General features: G+C 39.7%; 1 protein-coding gene across 1 annotated transcript in view; it reads right to left on the bottom strand.

The window, feature by feature from the left end:
* Nucleotides 1–19,892, bottom strand: part of CSNK2A2 (casein kinase 2, alpha prime polypeptide) — a 34,459-nt gene that overhangs the window by 10,172 nt on the left and 4,395 nt on the right. The window contains exons 2-5 of the mRNA XM_010861849.1: nt 15,601–15,702; nt 12,738–12,788; nt 3,690–3,749; nt 510–593 (exon numbers count right to left, since the gene is read on the bottom strand). Of these exons, the coding sequence (XP_010860151.1) occupies nt 510–593; nt 3,690–3,707 (102 nt within the window). The 5' untranslated portion in view covers nt 3,708–3,749; nt 12,738–12,788; nt 15,601–15,702. The remainder of the gene's footprint in view (nt 1–509; nt 594–3,689; nt 3,750–12,737; nt 12,789–15,600; nt 15,703–19,892) is intronic.

Below are 19,892 nucleotides of genomic sequence, written 5' to 3'. Positions count from 1 at the left end.
CTATCGCTCATTACTCACAGTTTCCATTACAAGCTCTAGTCTAACAGAAAGGGTTGGGGACATGTGCCCCACTCCAGGACTGAAGCACTGCTCTAGCTCTTCACTAATCTAACACTAGTTGATTCATCCACTCACCAGTCAGGGGCAATCAGAACTGAGTTTCAAAAACAGGAGGGACCCATGTGTACTTTTACGGCCAGGCAGATTGGTCTGAGGGTCATGAAGAAAGGAAGTAAAAATCACCAGCTGTAGTTTCTTTTTGAGGCCCTCTAGGAAAACCATGACCACAGTAAACAAGTGACTACAGTTAGGGTCAGCTGTCTACTTTCCCTGTGCGCTACGCTTATGTGAAGTAGAAACCAACACTGGAGACTGGAGAAATAACAGTATCATAAGTCTGCCAAAGGAAACAGCATGGGTCTTTAGAAACCACCTAGGTACTGGCCAGAATTCGGGTCGGCCCTGAGCCTTCCAATGAAAGGCTTGTTGCTGCCTGGCTGTAATGGTACCTTTTTCTGCTGGTGATCTATCATGACATTGTGAGGTTTCACATCCCTGTGCATGATTCCCTTGCTGTGGCAGTAATCCAGAGCCTATTAGATAAGAAAGCACAGAGAAAAGTAAGCAAACCCTCAACCACCCATGCCCCCCAGTGCAAGTATATGCTCATTGTGACAGTTTGATTTGAACACCATCTCCCAAAGGGTAGTCTTACTGCCTGTAGTAAAAGAGAAAAAACATGCTCCAGAAGGCACCCCTTGCTCTCTGGGCACACTATGCTAGCAGCTGGTAGAAAGGGGGCTGTGGAGAGGACACCAAGGGCTATTATAGAAGTTTCTTTACAAGGGGGATGACATAGTAATACTTATTCAGGTACTCCTCTCCTACTTGGCACTGGTAGCAACAGACCAGCCACCTGGATTTAGAAATCATACGTTGGCTTAATTTGGTGTGTTTAAAACCAGATTGAGGAACCACACTGGAGTCACTTCTCATAATAGTTGGAACAACACATGAAGGATCCACATGGACATGAAAAATGACATCCCAATCTTATCTGCAACACGGCTAGTCTTTCAGGTAAGTGTCCCATATGAGTTCTCTAGATTAACATATCTTCTAATATTAGTACTGTCCTTAAAAACAATCCCTGAGCCAGTTGGGCTTTACAAACTATGATTATGACTCTAAGGGAGAAAATTGCTTCCTATAAGATCACTGATATGGAGCTAAGTTTTTTAAATGTGTAAGTCAATGGTTTTTTTACTAAATTCCTCAAGTCGTGCCACCATGACCACAATCCAGTTTTAGAACTTTTTCATCATCCCAAGAACTCCGTTAAGCTTCCAATCCTGTCTGCTGCTCCTTTCCTCCCCTCTCCTCCCAACCACTGCTCTACCACCTGTTCTACAGGTTTGCCTTTTCTGGATCTTCAGAAAATGAAGTAATACAATGTAAGTACTTTATCTCCTCTTATGCAGCACAATTTTCCTAAGATTTATCCATGTTGCTTTGCTGAATCCCTGGCTTTTCCCCACAAGATGCCAGCAGCATCCCTCCAATTGTGAGAACCAAAAATGGCTCCAGACATTGCCAAATGTCCTGAGGGACAAAGTGAACCTGATTGAGGCCCGCTGGGATTAGAATACCAAGGGCACTGTACTAGGAGTATGTAAGCCAGAATACGATCCATACGACCAGCATTCCAGGAATATGCAAATTTTGCTTTTCCCAGACACAAAAGAGTATACAGTATATGATGCTTTTCACATGAAGGTCAAGAACAGGTGAAACCAAACTATGGTGGAAAAGGTGAGAATATAATCTACGCAAGGAGAGAAATCTTCTGTAACTGCACTGTCCTATATGGTATTTCAATTTAATTTTTCTCTTTGTCTTGTTTTCTATCAACAGTGGCAGCAAGACTCCACATTGGCTCTGGGGCAGTGTGTAGGGAACCAGGGCTCCCGAGGACCCACCTCCCTAAACTGGAACCAGGAGCTTGGACAGGAAGCCTGAGTGAGTCACCAAGCGATCCCTCTGCAGCCCTGGACCTCAGTTCCTTCAACATTTTCTACACTTCTTCTTCCCTATCCCTATTTTTCCCCATCTTTGAGAAAACGTAGCAAGTATTGATTCTGTCATTTTGCCCAGTCTTTGCCCAAAGGAATAAACTAATTAGGACCACAGTACCTAAGGTGTGAAAAATATCTGAAGAAAGAAACAGCTGAACAAATATAGTAAGGGGATGAATTCTTTCACCAAGTTCACTATTTGGCTTCCCTGTGGAGGTACTGACTGCTCTTAAATTCCTTGGGGGACTTACTTCAATTTAAAAACCTGATAGTTTCTGACCATTAGGCATGAAAGATATTTTTCAAGTTTCATCTGGGATTCTCTGCCTCATTAGCAGAAAGTATGACCCCCACCGTGTAGCTGCTGCCTCCAGAAGGCAGAGAGGGCATCAGGCACTGGGGGGCCACTGAAATGACCAGCCTGCAAAGACGTGTATTATTACTGTTATTGGGATGCTGTGACCTAATCCAAGGACACCTCTACATTCTTCCAGAGGTTCTTAAATTGAGATCCATGCATTCCATCCTAAAACTTTATGTAATGTTATATGTATATTTTTATATGCATGGGGGTGGCTCAGCTTTCATTAGATTCTTAGTGACCCCTGACCCTAAAAAACCATTAGTCTACTCCATTGTACAAACCTTTTTAGAATTCTTAAGTTTTTTTCCTAGACAAACTAAAAAAGATCATTCCTTAGTCAATCAATAACACCTGAAAATTTCAGTCCTGGGATTAGTAAGTCTCCTAGAAAATCCACTCATCGCCTCTCCTTGCATGTCACAGTTAATTAGCTAGGGCTAAACACGTAGGTTACAGGGCAGGTTGTCTCATATAAGAAAGGGACTATAAGAAACAGCAAGAATAGGATGGCTGTAGAATGTCCACGATCCTTGGATGCATGTCCTTCCATGATGTAACTTAACGCCCTGCCCATGAAAAAGTGGCATCTACTACTTCACCCTTTGAATCCAGGTATGGCCACGTGCCTTGCTTTGGCCAATAGGGCATTAGCAAACGTAACAAAAGCAGAGGCTTGTAAAGGGCTTACATATATCAAGGTTTGCCCTCTCTTGTTGTTGGGACTTGAGACCACCACAGGAAGTAGCCCAGACCAACTTTCTGAAGGATGAGACCTCAAGCTACACCGGCTGCCATCCCAGCCTAGACCTTCTTGCCCTAGTCAAGCTGACCCAGATCAAAAGACCCACCCATCCAATCCAGTGAATTATGGCAAATAATAAAACTGTTTTCCAAAAGTCACTAAGTTTAGGGTGATTTGATATGTAATGAAAACTAATAAGCATTAAACAGCAAAAAACAAAACAATTAAAAACCAAGAACCAACAAGAGTTATGAGGACAGAGATTCTAACCTGTGTATAATGTTCCCAGTACCCCTAACCTGGCCATTTTTCTCAGGTCCACTGGAAAGTTTCTACGTAAAGATCCCACAATGAAGGCCTCAATAAGTTACCCACCCACCCCCACCTCAAACCCATTAAATTCTCTGGGTGTCAAGATATATTCTTCTTGAGTTCTATTATGTTCTCTCAAAGAACTCCTTTAATGAATAATCCTGAAAAAAATTCACTGTTTATGACTGTTACTTACTTTAAGTAGTTCATACATATAAAACCGGATATCAAAGTCTGTCAGGATCTGGTACAGTTGCTGGAATGGATTTCAGAAAACAGAAAGTTAATTTAGTCTTACTGCCTGTTGCTATCCTGAAGTTTGTCATTATTCTCTGTAAACTTAGTGCTTACACCACTCAAGAACCCCAGAACCTCTTGCTACCTGATTTGGAACAAATGAAGGCAAAGACTAAAGACAAAGGTCTAATATTTCAGTCTTCAGAAGAAAAAGTGAAAGAAATTCCAAAAGCGTTAAAAAAAAAAACAAAAAAAAACAACCCATTTGCACCAACTTGGATCTTTTAAAAACTTGTGTAAGTGCTCCATGATTTCAACAGTCACAATTACATTATTATAGAAGTGAAGTCCAAGCTGTCCAACTGTCCTCATATTCTTAATGAACTTCAAACAAATGACCCCCACTGCAGCACCACAGTTTACTTTAGAGAACCGAGTTCCCAGGGGACAGTAGAACCTGAAAACCTCATCAGCCCACATGGTAAAATGGTGACAAGACAGACAGTCTGCTCATGAAACACGAGCAAAATGAACTGCTATAGCATTTGGAGATGGCAAGAGACTTAACGAAATAAAAAAACCCCAAAAAACCCTCCAATCCTCCAAAAATCAGTTTCAGGCTGGAAAAAAGAACACTTTATAGGCAAAAACTGATGGTAACTAAAGACACAAAATGTTTGGGGCGTGGGGGAGGAGTGGTAGGGTGAGATGTTTTAAAAAAAAAAAAAGGAGGAGGAGGAAAGGAGGGAGGTCTGGATGGATACGGGTTCTGAAAATTATTTCAGGCCTAACTGACACAAATTACAGTTTTCATAACTGGTAATCAAAGTTTGTTTTGGATTGAGAATTTTGTTTGTTTTTTTAAATGTCAATTTCTAAGAGACAGAATAGAATCTAGCATATCCAGGTTCATTTAAATCATCACAAACCCCTGTCGGAAACTGTATTATTATTTAGACAATAAATAATAACTCTTTTCCCATCAGTTCAAGCCACATCTTCTATAAAATGACTCAGTACACCTTTATCGAACCTACTTTGTTTCTCTACTGGAAGACTCAAGCCACGTAGGGACTCTCTTCAAGGGGAACAGAACAGTGTATACACAGTGCGTCTATGTAAAAGGGGGGGAAACTACAACATACGAGTATTTGTATCTGCAAGAATGTCTATTCACTGTGTACCGCTTTATATTAATATTTTGCTAAGTGGCTTTAGTTGTGTCCGACTCTTTGTGACCCATAGACTATAGCCCACCAGGCTCCTCTGTCCATGGAATTCTCCAAGCAAGAATACTGGAGTGGGCTGCCATTTCCTCCTCCAGGGGATCTTACCAACCCAGGGATCAAACCCATGACTCATGTCTCTTGCATTGGCAGGTGGGTTCTTTACCACTAGCGCCACCTGGGAAGCCCATATATTAATATTTTAGATCCATGTAAACATACTACCTGTTTGAAAAAATTTTTTAGGAAAAACAAATTTTCCAAGAATCAAACCTAACTCTAATACCAGGACTTAGTCTCTTTCTCAAATTTCCCCTTATAAGTAACTCTCCCTCCAGTTTAGTAAGAGTTATCTGATTCACTCAGAGCACTACAGAGAATGAAAACATCCTTCCCAGTACACTGGTGGTGCCTTGGAGCTGCTCCACTACTGGAGGTTGACCCTGCTTGGACTGAACCATTTTCAGGCCCAATGGCAAGAACATGCCACTACTTCTGCTCAGGAGAGACTCACTCATAACAAAACACCCAGGCATTTTGTTCTCCCCCAGGTCTGCATAGCAAGAAAGGCTTCTTCAGCAGCACACCAACCGACAGCCTATATGTAGAGACATAGGCCGGGGATACCATCTCCTTGAGTGCCAAATCAGCTCTTTCTCTGAGAGTTAAGGAGATCACACCTAGCGATGGTGCCAAGTTGAACCTCAAGTCAATAAACAGACCATGAAAGTGGAAAGAGCATTTTCTAATAATCCTCAGAGGGCTAGAATATTCTATTTCCAGAAAACAAATGTGGGATATTAATTGGATCTTTATCATGCATGGAAGGCTTTCCTTTTGTACCATGCGCTATCCATACCAAGCAATGGCGTAAGGCATAAAAAAAATGTCCTTGGACTGCCAACACAGTACTTCCAGCTACTCCAACCAATATCACTTTTAATGCAATCAGATCAGATCAGATCAGTTGCTCAGTCATGTCCGACTCTTTGCGACCCCATGAATCGCAGCACGCCAGGCCTCCTGATACAAAAACCACCTGCTGAATATAGTGTTTAGGTCTAACGCATCATGAAGTCCTGAGTGACAGACTGACATTCCCTCTCATTTTTCAGCTCTGGGAAGGAGGAGACCAAACTACACCTGTAACAGGACCCAAGAGTCTACGTTGGGCTTCCTCCAGCTTTTGTAGCTCCTTCTTCACTGAAGTCCTGAGGAGTTCCCCACTCTGATCAAACAAATCTGTGTTTTTCACCTCTGTCCTTCCCTCTGGCAAATCTAGAACGCCTGCCCTGCTACCTGAGCCGGTAACCCAGGCTCCTGCCCACAGCGGTCTCCTCCTCTTCTGAATCCCAGGCAGGCCACTGTTCTCTCGGGCACTCACAGGACACTGACAGCAGCAGTGTCCCAAGTGAACATTCCGCACCTGGGCACTGGCAGTGACCTGGAATTCTCAAGATACCTTCTCACTCTGCTGTGAACAATGAGAGGCTTCTCCACTTTGCCCACACGCCGAGTCCTATGCTGCCACCCCTGCATATCACACAGCATATGCATGACGGGGTCGAATGGGTGCCGTGGCTGCTGGCAGTCACTGATCTGGCGACTCAAGACCTCTGAACTTTCCCTCCCCCAACCAAGCATGTCCAGGTACAATCCTGATAACCAGGTACAACTCTGTCTATATTCTAAACCCCTGCATGGCAGAATGACATGTTTATATACCTCACACCACATGTGGCATTTCTGTGCTTGCACATAGAAAGCGGTCAATAAACATGTCTTTGATGATGCTCACTAGTCAATAGAACAGAATTAAAACTGTCTTCAAGAAACACAAGTACTAAGGCTTCATGACAAATTAGGAAGAGAAATTTCACAAGAACCACACTTCTCCTCTATTCTTCTTAGCTAAGTGGAGAACATTAACTAACCAACTGCCAAATACTGACAGGAAGTTAGTTTTACTTACATTTTCATAAAGTTTAAGTGACCTTGAAAAACAAAACAACCCTACGCTTCCTGGAAGTCTACGAAGGTGCTAAGGAAGAAACTATTCACCGATCCTAGTTTGGTTCCAAAGCCTCAAACACACTGGCATTGACCTCCAAGTCAGTTACACACCAGGACTATTCAAAGGGCCCAAGGTAGACATTTCCTGGACCTTTTAATTAACCTCAGAAAGTCCGAGAAGAATGGGAAAAATGAAATCTGCTTAAGAGAATCACAGTGCCCTCTTGATGTAAAACCAACACCCAGAAAGGAATGGCCACAAGGGGGCCTCACTCATGCCGTCTACATACAGACAGTTTTAGAGGTCCGGTCACAGTGCAGCTTCAGATTCCAAGCCTCCATTCCCGACAACCGTCATTCAAGAGGAATTCTCACTTCAAGAAGGTTCGCAACCAGACACGGGAATCACCAACACAGCAAACTCTCACCGTACACACACAGTCTGCACATTCCCTGCCATACACAGCTTGGCTACATCCAGAAACCAGTGGTCCCCACGAAGGGAGAAGAAAAAGTGAGGGGAATGTGCAAGTGAAAGGTGTCGAATGCAGCAGGCACTGTTTACACACAATCCCAAAATCCAGAATGAAACCAAGGGCAACATTTTTAGAAATTTAAGGAAGCAGAACAAATCATTAGTCAAGCACATCAAAGTTATCACAAATTACCTGAAACATGCCTTACAGAGAAATAACAAAATGTCAATCATCTATAATGAAAGTAAATTTTGTTGCCCCAATTAAGGAAACTTTTAGTCTGTGAATGCACCATCTCCACATCAAACCTTAACAGCATTAACAAGGCCTCAAGATAATCAGGTAGTCAAGGCCTAATTTTATGTGAGTGATATGACATTTTCCATGGATTAATATCGGTCTACCATCTTCTCAAGATGGAATCCATTTGGGATGTCTTATAAATTTTTTAAATGCCCAAATGATATATATTTTTACTTAAAATGCATATTCACTTTTATTTACATTTTCCCCAAAGCATGGAAAACTGAGACCCATGTCTCAAAAAAAACTCTTTCTACCTTAAAACAGTACCTTAGCTTCCTTGAAACAATTTTGAGTTTGGGAGTTTTCTATAACTACTCATTCCAATTTCAAGAAACTGGCTTTTTCTATTCATTTGTTTTCAAGTTTTGTCTTTTATTCTAAATATCACCATGTATCTTTTATCATCATTTTGACATATATGAATCAAAACTGATGATTTTAAGGAGAAACTGACCAAAGCATTACCACTACCACAAAATAAAATCAAGGGAAAAAAAATCAGCAAGGCCATAGAAAATCTGAATAAGATCTAAATTAACAAGCTTGATATAAAAAATGACCATGTACCAAAGCCACAAAGTAACCATATACAAATCCCAAATATCAAAATTATACAGATCATGTTTTCTGGACACAATGTATTCAATAAGGAAACAATTAAAAGAATCTTTTGGGAGGGTTGGGGGAGGGGGGTCATGCCATGCAGGCATGTGGGATCTTAGTTCCCCAACCAGGGATCCAACCTGTGCCCCCCTGCAGTGGAAGCTCGAAGTCTTAACCACTGAACCACCAGGGAAGTCCCAAGAATCATTTAAAAAACAAAACAAAAACACCAAGTGGATCCTGAATGGACATTTCCAGGACAATAATTACTGGGAAACTTTTGAATATAAACTCTATACAGTATATTAGATGGCATTATATAAAATTCTTAAGAGTACTAACAGTATTGTGGTTACGTAGGAAAATGGCCTACCTAGTTCCAGGGCTGGCATATCTGAGAGTGAAGTATCATGATGTCTACAACTGTCCTCTAAGATAATTTCAACAAAAAGATAGAGGGTAGGGTGGAGGAGAGGGAGAAATAACTACAAATGTGGCAAAACAGTAACAACTGGTAATCTAGGTAATGTAAGGGCTTAACTGTACTACTGTTCTCAATTTTCAGTAGATTTTTAAATTTTCAAAGTGAAAAAGGTTTGAGGGAAAAATTCCAAATCCACAAGTTTGGAATTTGTACTTGTAGTCTGAAAACTATATAGGCATGAGTTACATAACCATTGAATGTGGCTAAAATGGTGCTCAGGGTTGTATAGACTTAAAGCACACTTACTACCAATCAAGAAAGACAGCTGACTTCAACTCAAGAAGTTAACAGGAAAAATAGTGAAAACCCAAAAAAGAAAATAAGAAAGAAAGAAGGAAGAAAATAATTAATACAGGAGTAGAAACAGAATGAAATAAACAATTTAACAAAAACTATCTGAACAAACCAAAAGCTGATGTTTTTGAAAGCATTAATAAGAGATCTCTAACAATCTGAAGTTTTTTAAAAAAGACAAAAAAGAAAGTGAAGGTGCAAATAATATTACAAATGTAAAGGAAGGTGTAATTACAGGCCCATTAAATTTTTAAATTCTAAGAGAATGCTGTCAGTAACTTTATGTGAATATAATTTAGACAGCTTTAGAAATAATTATCTAAATAGACCTAGGAAGATATATAAAACTGGAATAAAACTTTAACCAAGAGTATATTTTAAAAAGGAAAGTGTAGTCCGAAGTCTCTTCTCCCCACCTCAGAAGACACCTAGATCATTCCCATTTTATGTAATTTTTCAGAGAACAGAAAGGAAAAGTTATCTAACTTACGAATTTGGTATAACCTTGATAACAAAATCAGAAAGACTCTAAAATAAATAAAAACAACCTTTCCTAATAAGATGGACACAAAAAGCCTGAAGAACACAGACATTAAATCAACCAATTTCCCCACTTACGGCCAGTTATACTATCCAGAAAAGAAAGTGATTTTCCTGTTACAGTCTGCTCTTCCAAAACACACACAGGCTACCTGATATTTAAGATCTTTTAAGTTGACTACGATGGCATGGCTTGAACATTCAAAAAGGACCTCCAGTTTAATAACATGGCAGAACCAACCAATCCCTACCTCTGCTTCTTCCCAAAGTTCCTCAAAAATATCTGTAAAAGAAGCAGGGGGGGAGGGGATTCACCCACAAAACTAACAGAATGGGAAGAGACAACCAATTTTGATTGTCCAGTTGACTGAGCAGACCAAAAAAACTGAGAATTCTGCCAACATTCTGCCAGCAGACGGGGCCCAGTAAGTAGCAAACACTTCACACTGAAAAACTATAGAAAGGCTCAGGAATTGATGACTCCAGGTATCACTGAAAAAGGGCAAAGAGACTGAACTGCAAGTAGGAAAACATTTTCAACACCACACTGGAAAGAGAAAATTAAGTCTTAAGTCCACAAGGTACTTCCTATAGCTCTCTCCTCAACTAAGATTCTGGCAGGCAGGCTTGCATCCTTGAGACAAGAGCTGACAATCAGTAGTCAGTTCATTAACACTACAGTAGGCACAGGCGTTCAAAACCTGTGACATTTCAGACAACTGTAACAGAGATAAAAACCAAAAACACCCCCAAAAAGGGAATCTGGAAGAAAAACAGAAAAAGACACGAAGAAGAAAACATAATGGGGGGGAAAAAACATATTCTCAGTGAGAAAATAGAAGATATGACATAAAACATAAAGAACAGAATACTATTTTTAAAAATTCAGAGAAGAAAACAGAGTTCCAAGATAAGAAGTCTAACATTTGAATGAGTTCTAGAAAGTGAGAACAAAGAAGAAAGGGAAGAAAAGAACATTAAAAATATTTTTTCAAAACGGACGGACATGAGTTTCTAGACTAAAAAGTCCTCAGAACAAAGGATGAAAGCAACCCATATGAAAGCACATCACTGTGAAATTTCAGAGACTGAGAATAAAGAGAAAATACTAAAAGCTTTCATAAGAAAAAAAAGGCAGATCACACATAAGATGAAACCAGTGGCTTCAGTGGTTAATAGTGGAACAATGCCTTCAAAATGCTGAGGCAATTCTTCACTACAACATAGAATTCTCTATCATGGCAAATATATTAATTGGGAGGACAAAATAAAGATGTTTTCAGATATGCAAGCCTCAAAAAAAACACCAATTTCCCATGATCCTTTTAAAGGAAGCTCCTAGAGGATACATGCCATCAAAACATCTCCTTTGTACAAAGTCAGATTTCTCTAGGAATTCAAAACTGATTCTCTGTGTGTCATTAAATCAACAAAGCAGCTGTCAACTTGAGAAACACAAAAATGGTGAAGTAAAATTTTTACATGTGTGGCTGTATGACTGGTAAACATTCATTAAGGAAACAGAGGCACTGAAACCTAAGGGGTTTCACTATGAAGTTCCATTAAGACAATCTTTTAAACTTGCATTACAAAAATGTTTGGTTTCATTAAAGCCTGTTTGTTAAGAAACACACACACAATCCCAATGACAGACATTCTTAATAAACCTCAGTTGTTCATAGCAAAACTGTGATCAGTTACATATATCACCACAGTACTCTACCAGCTAAGCACTGCTCTGCTCGTTAATGAATATACATCCCACTGTTCAGAGTTCACCTTTAAGGAGTTACATCACAAGGAAACTTGTTAATTGGGAAAAGCTATACAACTGTCCCACTGTTGATTGAGGATTCAATCAACCATGGACTGAAAAACAAAAATTCCACAAAGTTGAATTTGCTGTGCTCCACCAACTACCTACACAGCATTTACTCAGTATTAGGTATAACAAGTAATGTAGAGACGATTTAAAGTACCATCTTTTATGATGTGCATATGTTGTAACATAACATATGCAAATACTGTGCCATTTTAATATAAATGCCATTTTTATATAAGCCTTGGGTTTTGGTATTCTGGGGAGGGGGTCTAGAACCAATCACCAATCTCCCATGGATACCAAGGGATGACTGTACTGAATATAAAACCTGCTTACTGTTTTATAAGGCATAATACCCATTTGTGCATATTTTCACTAATTGACTTTAGAGTGATTACTTAAGAAAAAGTAAATGTGAGAATAAAATTCTTTTATTTTCACCCAGAAGGATCACTCCCCATTAGCACAGCATCTTTCAATTGCTGACTGGGTTTTTTCCTAACTTCCACCACAACAAAATCACAAGCCTTTTCTACACTGATAAAGAATTATAATTACCTAAAAAGCCCCTAAAAATCAACACTATTATTTGTTTTTATATTGGTTTTCATATTATGCTCTACCATGCTCAGTATGTCTGATCTCTTATCAGAAGGTTGCAGTGTTTGAACAATAAAAAACACAACTTCATGAAAAATCAGCTTAAAACCATGCTTTTAGAACACTTTAAAGTCTAAACTAACATGCACTATAAACAGATGAAAACCCCAAAAACAGGGCTTTTCTAAAAGCACAGTGATTCTGTCATTTGCTTTATATACAGTGTGCATGAACACACACACCATTTGATAGCTTGAATCCAAGGTACAATACTGACTCTTTTCACACAAGTTCTGTATCCATTTATCACTTCCTATTAGGAATGTAAGATTCCTATCAAAATTAACATCCACCCATCATGTCTACAACATGAGCATTACAGATGAGGGATTAACTTAGACCCAGCCTAGTAGTAATTCCCAGAGTAAGCAAGGCAAAGAGTAATGCTTAATTTCACCAACTGCAAGAATCTAACTCCTTTCTGGATCCTGTACTAATGCTATAAGAAATTCATCCAATGTTATCTCCTGCTCTCAGCAATGACCTTTCCTGGTTCCCTTGTGCTCCACAGTATCAGCAGTAATTATCACCACCTCCCCACTCCCCATTAACCCCATGCCAGAAAGAAACAGCATATACGCACCTTAAAATCTGTATTATTGATATATTCAAATACCAAAGCTGGTGTCTTTGACTGCAAGAGAGAATATTAATGCTTCGTTAAGTATTCAAACAATAAATTTAATTTGCTTCTGTCATACTGGCCCATCCCCAAATCCCACTTGGATGAAAGAGAAATTCACTCATTAGGGAGAGCTTATTAAGAAAGTATCCCCTTGAAATGTTATGTCTGAAATTTGCTTCGAAACAATTGGGGATGGTGGGTGGTGGGGAAGTAGGTGAGGTCCAGATGAAACAAAGTGCCTCAAGCTGATTAACGAGCTAAAGTGGGTGATGTGTGCAAATAGGTTCATTATACTATTCATTTTACTTTTGTAAATGGTTGCAGTTTTCATTATAAAGGTTTTGTTTTTGTTTTTTAGGAGTCTATTCTCTGACCAACCTGTCAGTGGGCCTGGCACATTATGTGAAGACGTATATGCTCTGCAGTGTTCCAGCCTGTCAACTACAAAGAGAGTAATAAGTTTTCACCTTGGTTTAATGAACCAAACGCATTTTACAAAACTATCATAGGTCTTGGGAATTTACCATTGGTCTTTCCACAATCAAAAAAAACTCCCAAGTCTATGATCGTCACTAAGGTATAATGTGAAATTATGCCGTGGCTAGGGATAATTAGAGAATGTCTCTTTTCAAAGATGTGCTCCCCTCCAAAACCATATAAAATCAAATACTTTTAAAGCACTATAAATTTTAATGTAATGAATACAAAATGGTCAACATTTGATGTTCAAAAGTCAGGTTTACTTAAGGTAAAATAATGCTAATTGGCAATAATAAGCTTTTAAAATTGAGAGAAAAGCAGGGGCTTAAAGGGCTATAGGAAGAAATAAAATCATGAAAATCTTTATGACTGTGCAGTTCTGCTCAAGGAAGTAGGTAAAAGTTACCTAGCAAACAGGCCACAGTGCACGCATGCATGTCTTTACCAGAACAAGGAGCAGTCCAAGGATTCCTCGCTAGCCCAGTGTTGAAAGGTTTCAACAAGACCACCAGATCTCTCTATAGGCTAGGAGCAAGCCTGTCCCCCGACAAGTTAGGGGACGACGGTTCCCTGTTGGTTTTCATTCACTTTGATTTACTTGTATTACGTATCATGTAAAACACGCATGCTTTAAGTAACATTACAAAAATAATGACAGGAACCGCTAAGTTCTGTTAGCGCACACACACATGTATAAGACAAGAGAGAGATGCACTGGGTGTGAAACTGCATACTGGCTCACAGTGCAGGCCCTTTCCAAGGACCATGCAGTCCAGAGTTACTGTAAAATCAATCTGAACTGATTAGGCTGGGACACATTTTTTTTTTTTTAAACATAGTAAACCTTTAATGTTCATCCACTTAACAGTCATTTTCCTACTTTTGGAACTTGTGTGTGTGTGTGTGTGTGCTCAGCAGTGTCTGACTCTTTTGCGATGCCATGGACTGTAGCCCATGGAATTTTTCAGGCAAGAATACAATACTGGAGCAGGTTGCCATTTCCTTCTACAGGGCATCTTTCCGACCCAAGGATTAAACCCGCATTTCTTGAGTCTCCTGCATTGGCAGGAGGATTCTTTACCACTGAGCCACCTGAGAAGTCCAGGCTGGGATATATTTTTAATGCCAGTTAGATATAATCTAGCATGTAACCATTCTTCTCAATCTTTTTAGGATCCAAAGGAAAAACTGTAATCTTGGGAAACTTACTTAACCTCTGCAGGCTTCAGTTTTCTTACCTGTGCACTGTGACAACATGGACAACAATGGTACCCACCCAACTGGACTGTTGTAGAGATTAAATGATATAATTCCATTAAACACTCAGAATAATGCCTGGCACATAGTAAGTGTTCAATGCATGCTAGCTACATTATGAGAATGTCTTTAGCAGACAAAAGCAAAGATGTTCTTAAAAAACTATCATGGGAGAACAGAGAAATATTTGAGGTAGAAGAGGTAAAAGAACAGAAATTGGATGGGAAGCTTGCCTAATCATAAATACTTAAGGTTAGGTTAATTCCAAGGAGACGAGAAAACAAAATTAAACAGCATATTTTAAATGGATAAAAATTAAGCATTTTAACAAAAATATTTAAACTGCATCTGCATATACCATGTGGGCCCTAATGGTGGATGCCGAATTAAAGACCAGTATGAGAAACAGCAAGATCGTGACCTCAAGGGGTCTGTGATCTGTTCAGCTCTCCACAGGAAGTGTCCACATGGACACACTTCGTATCTCCTTCTGTAAACCCAGATTTTCAAATGTCAGGCTTACTTAAGTGAGGTAAAATAATGTTAATTGGCAGTAATAAGCTTTCAAAGTTGGGAGAAAAGCAGGAGCATAAGGGAGCTTTGAAGCAAACGTTCGTGGACTGAATCAAAATAATAAGGTATAAAACTGGGAAAGGGATTTTTTTTTCCTACAAATACTTTTCAGTTCAGTTCAGTTGCTCAGTCGTGTCTGACTCTTTGCGACCCCATGAATCGCAGCATGCCAGGCATCCCTGTCCATCACCAACTCCCGGAGTTCACTCAGACTCACGTCCATCAAGTCGGTGATGCCATCCAGCCATCTCATCCTCTGTCGTCCCCTTCTCCTCCTGCCCCCAATCCCTCCCAGCATCAGAGTCTTTTCCAATGAGTCAACTCTTCGCGTGAGGTGGCCAAAGTACTGGCCGCCATGATTTTTTCTGGTTTTCAAAATCGTTTAGTAGTAAAGACAAACACAATCATTCCCAGCATATTATAACAATGTTTCCCATTATTTTCAGGTTCTCTCTCTCTCTCTCATACACACACACTCTCTCTCTCTCCCCTTCAACAGCTAGGCACCTACCACAGGGTCCTTCACAGTGTCAATCAGCTTAATGATATTTGTTCCACCACGAAGGTTCTCCAGAATCTTAACCTCTCGTTTTATCTTCTTTTTCTTCACTGGCTTAAATACACAAGAGTAATGAGAAGTAAGACTCCTTTTGAAGTTAATAAATAAAACTTTAAAACAATATTTCTATCAAATGGCTATTGCACTATCTTGCACAAGGGCATGTCTAAATTAGAAGAGATTGGGGAAGAAAATGAGGTTTAAGAGGAGCCTGTCCATAAGAATTTTTAAGATTATGTGAAATAATTCACAGACTCATACAGCTTACATGTCAAATCTTTTAAGTAGTTACATTTAGGACACATGAAATTTTGAATGCCTATGTCATACTTTAAAAATAAAATGTTTACTAGTTAACTGCCCAATGGCAAACATTATAGCTCTCAACAGCTGTCTATCATGCACTCATAAATGGAAAAACTGAAACGAACTGGTAAGACACCTGCTCTTCCAACGGGTCGCATGTAATTTTGTCTTCTAGGAGTGAAGACCAGTTCACTGACATCAAGTTACAAACTTGTTTCCCAGCTGCTGGCTCCCGTTTCCTGTCACCACTCCCATTTCCTTAATATCTAGACTCTGAAATCAGCTCAGAGCTGTAAAGCTTCGCAACAGACCCCATTCCTAAAGGAAGAGATGATGGATCACGAAAGGAAAAGACCAACCTCTGACACAGCAGTGACTGCAAACCCCTGCTACCCACTAACCTTTCAATCTGCTGGATAGGCAAACCGGAAACCTTAATCAAAAATGTCAGCATTATGCATGTTATTTCTTGTCATAAATGGGCTAAAGAGTCTGAAGAATAATTAAAGCAGCTCTAGAAAAATAAGCATTATCACAATCAATTATGCTTCATAAGTACTTAAACAGCAACTAGTATATAGGAAGAAGTCGATAGATGTTAGGTCCATTATTTTCATGTTTCATTCTCACAAAATTCCTATGTAGTAGACTCAGCCAAGTTGAGCTATTTGCAGAAGATCACACAGCTAGTAGTAAAGAGCAGGGGCAGGATTCAAATCTAGCCGGCTTGACTCTGCAGGCCTCGCCCTTAGCCACTGTGCTTTCATTTCCCAAGTGTGGCCATGGGAGCATCGTAACTTACGAAGAGGAGTACTGCCTCACCGAGACACTGTTACAACAGCACAGGCATAGACAAAAGACAGCCCAGTGGATTAGCCATGATGGAAAAGATGGAAAAGACTGTGTCTATGTGGTGGCGGCGGCAGTGGGATGGGTGGAAACGCAAGATACACACAAGCCAGAGAAACTACCATCTCTTGCTGGTCACCAAGCTACAGCTTTGAACACCAAACAGAGGAAGACTATAAAGCACAGAACACCTGCGTCACCTGTAAGAGGGCGCTGCACTGAGGGACTGGAGCCTGGCTGCACTCTTCCAAGCCAGCTGCCACAATCGTGCCCACTCCATTTTGTCAGGATTCTCAGCAGAACAGATCTGGCTACTGTGCTTCTTTCTCCATGTCCACTTAGGAATTTTACTATTTCCCCTTTTCATAATTACAGAACTCAATACTTTGGAAAAGTGAAGCACTCAAACATCAAACTTGGTCAGAAAACAGCCAGAGAAGGATATACTACAAAATAAGTAGTCTACAAGCTTTAAAAATGTTTATGTCACGAAACACACCGACTAAACAAGTACTCCAGATTAAAAAAATATGACAACTGAATGTAACGCATGATCTTAGATTTTCCTTTGCTCTACAGAACATTATAAGGACAACTGGCAAATGAGAACAGAGACTGTAGATGCATCAATATTAATTTTTGATTTTTGATCATGGCATTGAGTTATTTAAGAAATTGCTTTTGTTTTTAGGAAATATAGGAAATTAGGGATAAATAACATACTTTCAAGCACTTAAGACAAGTAAAAGAAATATAGTTATATATCAGCACATACATACATATCTGTATGTGTGACACGTGGGTGTATATATATAAAGAGAGAAAAAGATATTTAAGAAATCTGCATGAAAGATACATGGGAATTTTTGCAATTTTTCAGTAGTCTGAAATTTTGTCAAAAAGTTAAAAGAAAAACCAAATGTAACCAGTATATTCAACGTAAGAAAATTCTGGGGTTTTTTTTTGGCCACACTGTGACGCATGTGAGATCTTAGTTCCCTGACCAGGGATCAACCCTGTGCCTTGCCACAATGGAAGCTCAGCATCCTAACCACTGAATTACCAGGGAAGCCCCAACAAATTCTAGAGTTGTCATCCACTCCTGGAAAGTAGTTACAAATCTGTGGGAGTGGCAACAGAGGGGAAAAAAAAAACAATGGCCAGAAGCCTGTGTTCACCAAAACCCTCCTCTCCCTCTAAAAGTGAACAAGTACAAGGTAACCATTAAATAAGCTGCTTCTAGGACAATGTCCCATATAGAGCCTTGCCTTGTTCCGTTATTCAGCAACGTATCAGGCAGGCACCCAGTTCCTGGATAATCCAGTTCAGATGAACATTATCTTTCACTGTGTGTAAAGGTAACTCATAGAACAAGTGAAGCACATTTGACTGCCCAATTGTCACCTGTCAGACTGGGGACAGCAGAACAAATCTGAAGTGGCAAAATGGAGCCACAGTGCAGCTGGAGTCCTCACATACTAAGAAAAGACCAAAAGACTGTAAGGAAAGTGATGAACAGTGCAGGATACTACCCTCCAAAGCAGGGGCACCAAGTCTCTACAGGAATCAGGCTTCAGATAACTCTCCCTAGCCTCAAGCTTACTCCTCTGAACCTGAGACCTCCAGAAGCCGAAAAACCAATGAATGCCCAGATACTTATGACTGTGATGATTTACATTCTATAAATAGAATTCAAGAGAAAAAGTTAGGATTTATAAGGGAGGATCCTTGGCATCTGAAGGAAGACAGACCATGAATTTGTACAAAAATGAGGCTGCTCTGACCCTCCAGCCCACTGTCCACACTCACTCGCCACCACTGAAGTGGAAAATACATTTCCACCATTTCACATTTCATCTCCATGTTGAACTAAAAGCCCTTCTCTCGCCTAAGGTTCATTTATCCCAATTCAGAGAATATCTGGCTCTAACTGAATCAGTTTAGCTATTAACAAAACAACTTATACTCAAAGTCTAGTAAATAAAAAAGCTAAACAAAAGAAATTAAAGTATTAATTCAAGTTTTAATAATAAATGAATTTTGGCATACACCTAAAGAGAGTATTTAAAGGGGAAAAACGCCTTTAAATTTTTCTGTTCAAGAGCTCTGAAAAGAAAGAAAAAAAAGATTTTTTTCAGGTTTCTGCCCTCAGGTGAAGAGTCCTAGGTAGTCAGCAATCTTGGTTCAATGGGATCCAAATCTTGTTCAATGCGGTCCTGGTTCTCTTTCCCTATTCAGCAACATTAAACATTTTAAAACAAAGACCAATTTAGTGATGGCTGCTCAGAAAGACGAAAGTTGATAAAGTCAGTTATCTGTCCTATTTACTTACTCAGAGCTGATCTTTAAAAAGCCGGATCTGAGAATGATTTCAACTGCTAGCATTTAATTGTGACTGAATTTGCAAGCTAATGTCTACTAAAAGGCATTAAGAATTATGACCTCAATAAATCCCAGCAAATATTAACAGGCAAAGTCCTATTTTAATTTCTTTCCAAGCACAACTGAACTGATACATTCAAGGAAGGCAGGAACACAGCTCAGAACCTTCAAACCTGGGATTATTTTTGTTCCACGACCAAATCAACAACTGCCCCACTAAGATTTTAATTTCATCACCTGCAATAAACAATTACAATGAACAATGGTTGTCAGGACTGCAGGATAGAACAGAAAGAATGCTCAGTCTGGATGATGGCTTTTATTTTATTACCCTGGCAGAATCCACTGCAACTGACCTAAATATCAACATTATTTGTGCAGTGTTTATTCTTCACAACAAATTTCCCCCCGATTTTTCAACTCTCATCTTCCCCAATATACGATCAATTTCTTGAGGGCAATTGTTATCCTCAGGATTTAAAAAATTTTTAATTTAAAAGTGAGGCACACGTGTGACCATCGCTCAGGGTGGTGTGCTGCCCAACATCCAGGCTGTGCTGCTGCCCAAGAAGACTGAGAGCCACCACAAGGCCAAGGGCAAGTAAAGTGTTCACGTTCCCACGGCACTTCTACTTTCAGTTACCCAGGAAAAGTCGATATATACAAAGGCTCTTTTCAGAGCCACGAAAAAAAAAAAAAAAAAAAAT

The sequence above is a fragment of the Bison bison genome, unplaced genomic scaffold (genome assembly GCF_000754665.1).
Source record: "Bison bison bison isolate TAMUID 2011002044 unplaced genomic scaffold, Bison_UMD1.0 scf7180017864473, whole genome shotgun sequence".
NCBI lineage: Eukaryota > Metazoa > Chordata > Mammalia > Artiodactyla > Bovidae > Bison > Bison bison.
This window is presented reverse-complemented; position numbering and strand designations above follow the sequence as displayed.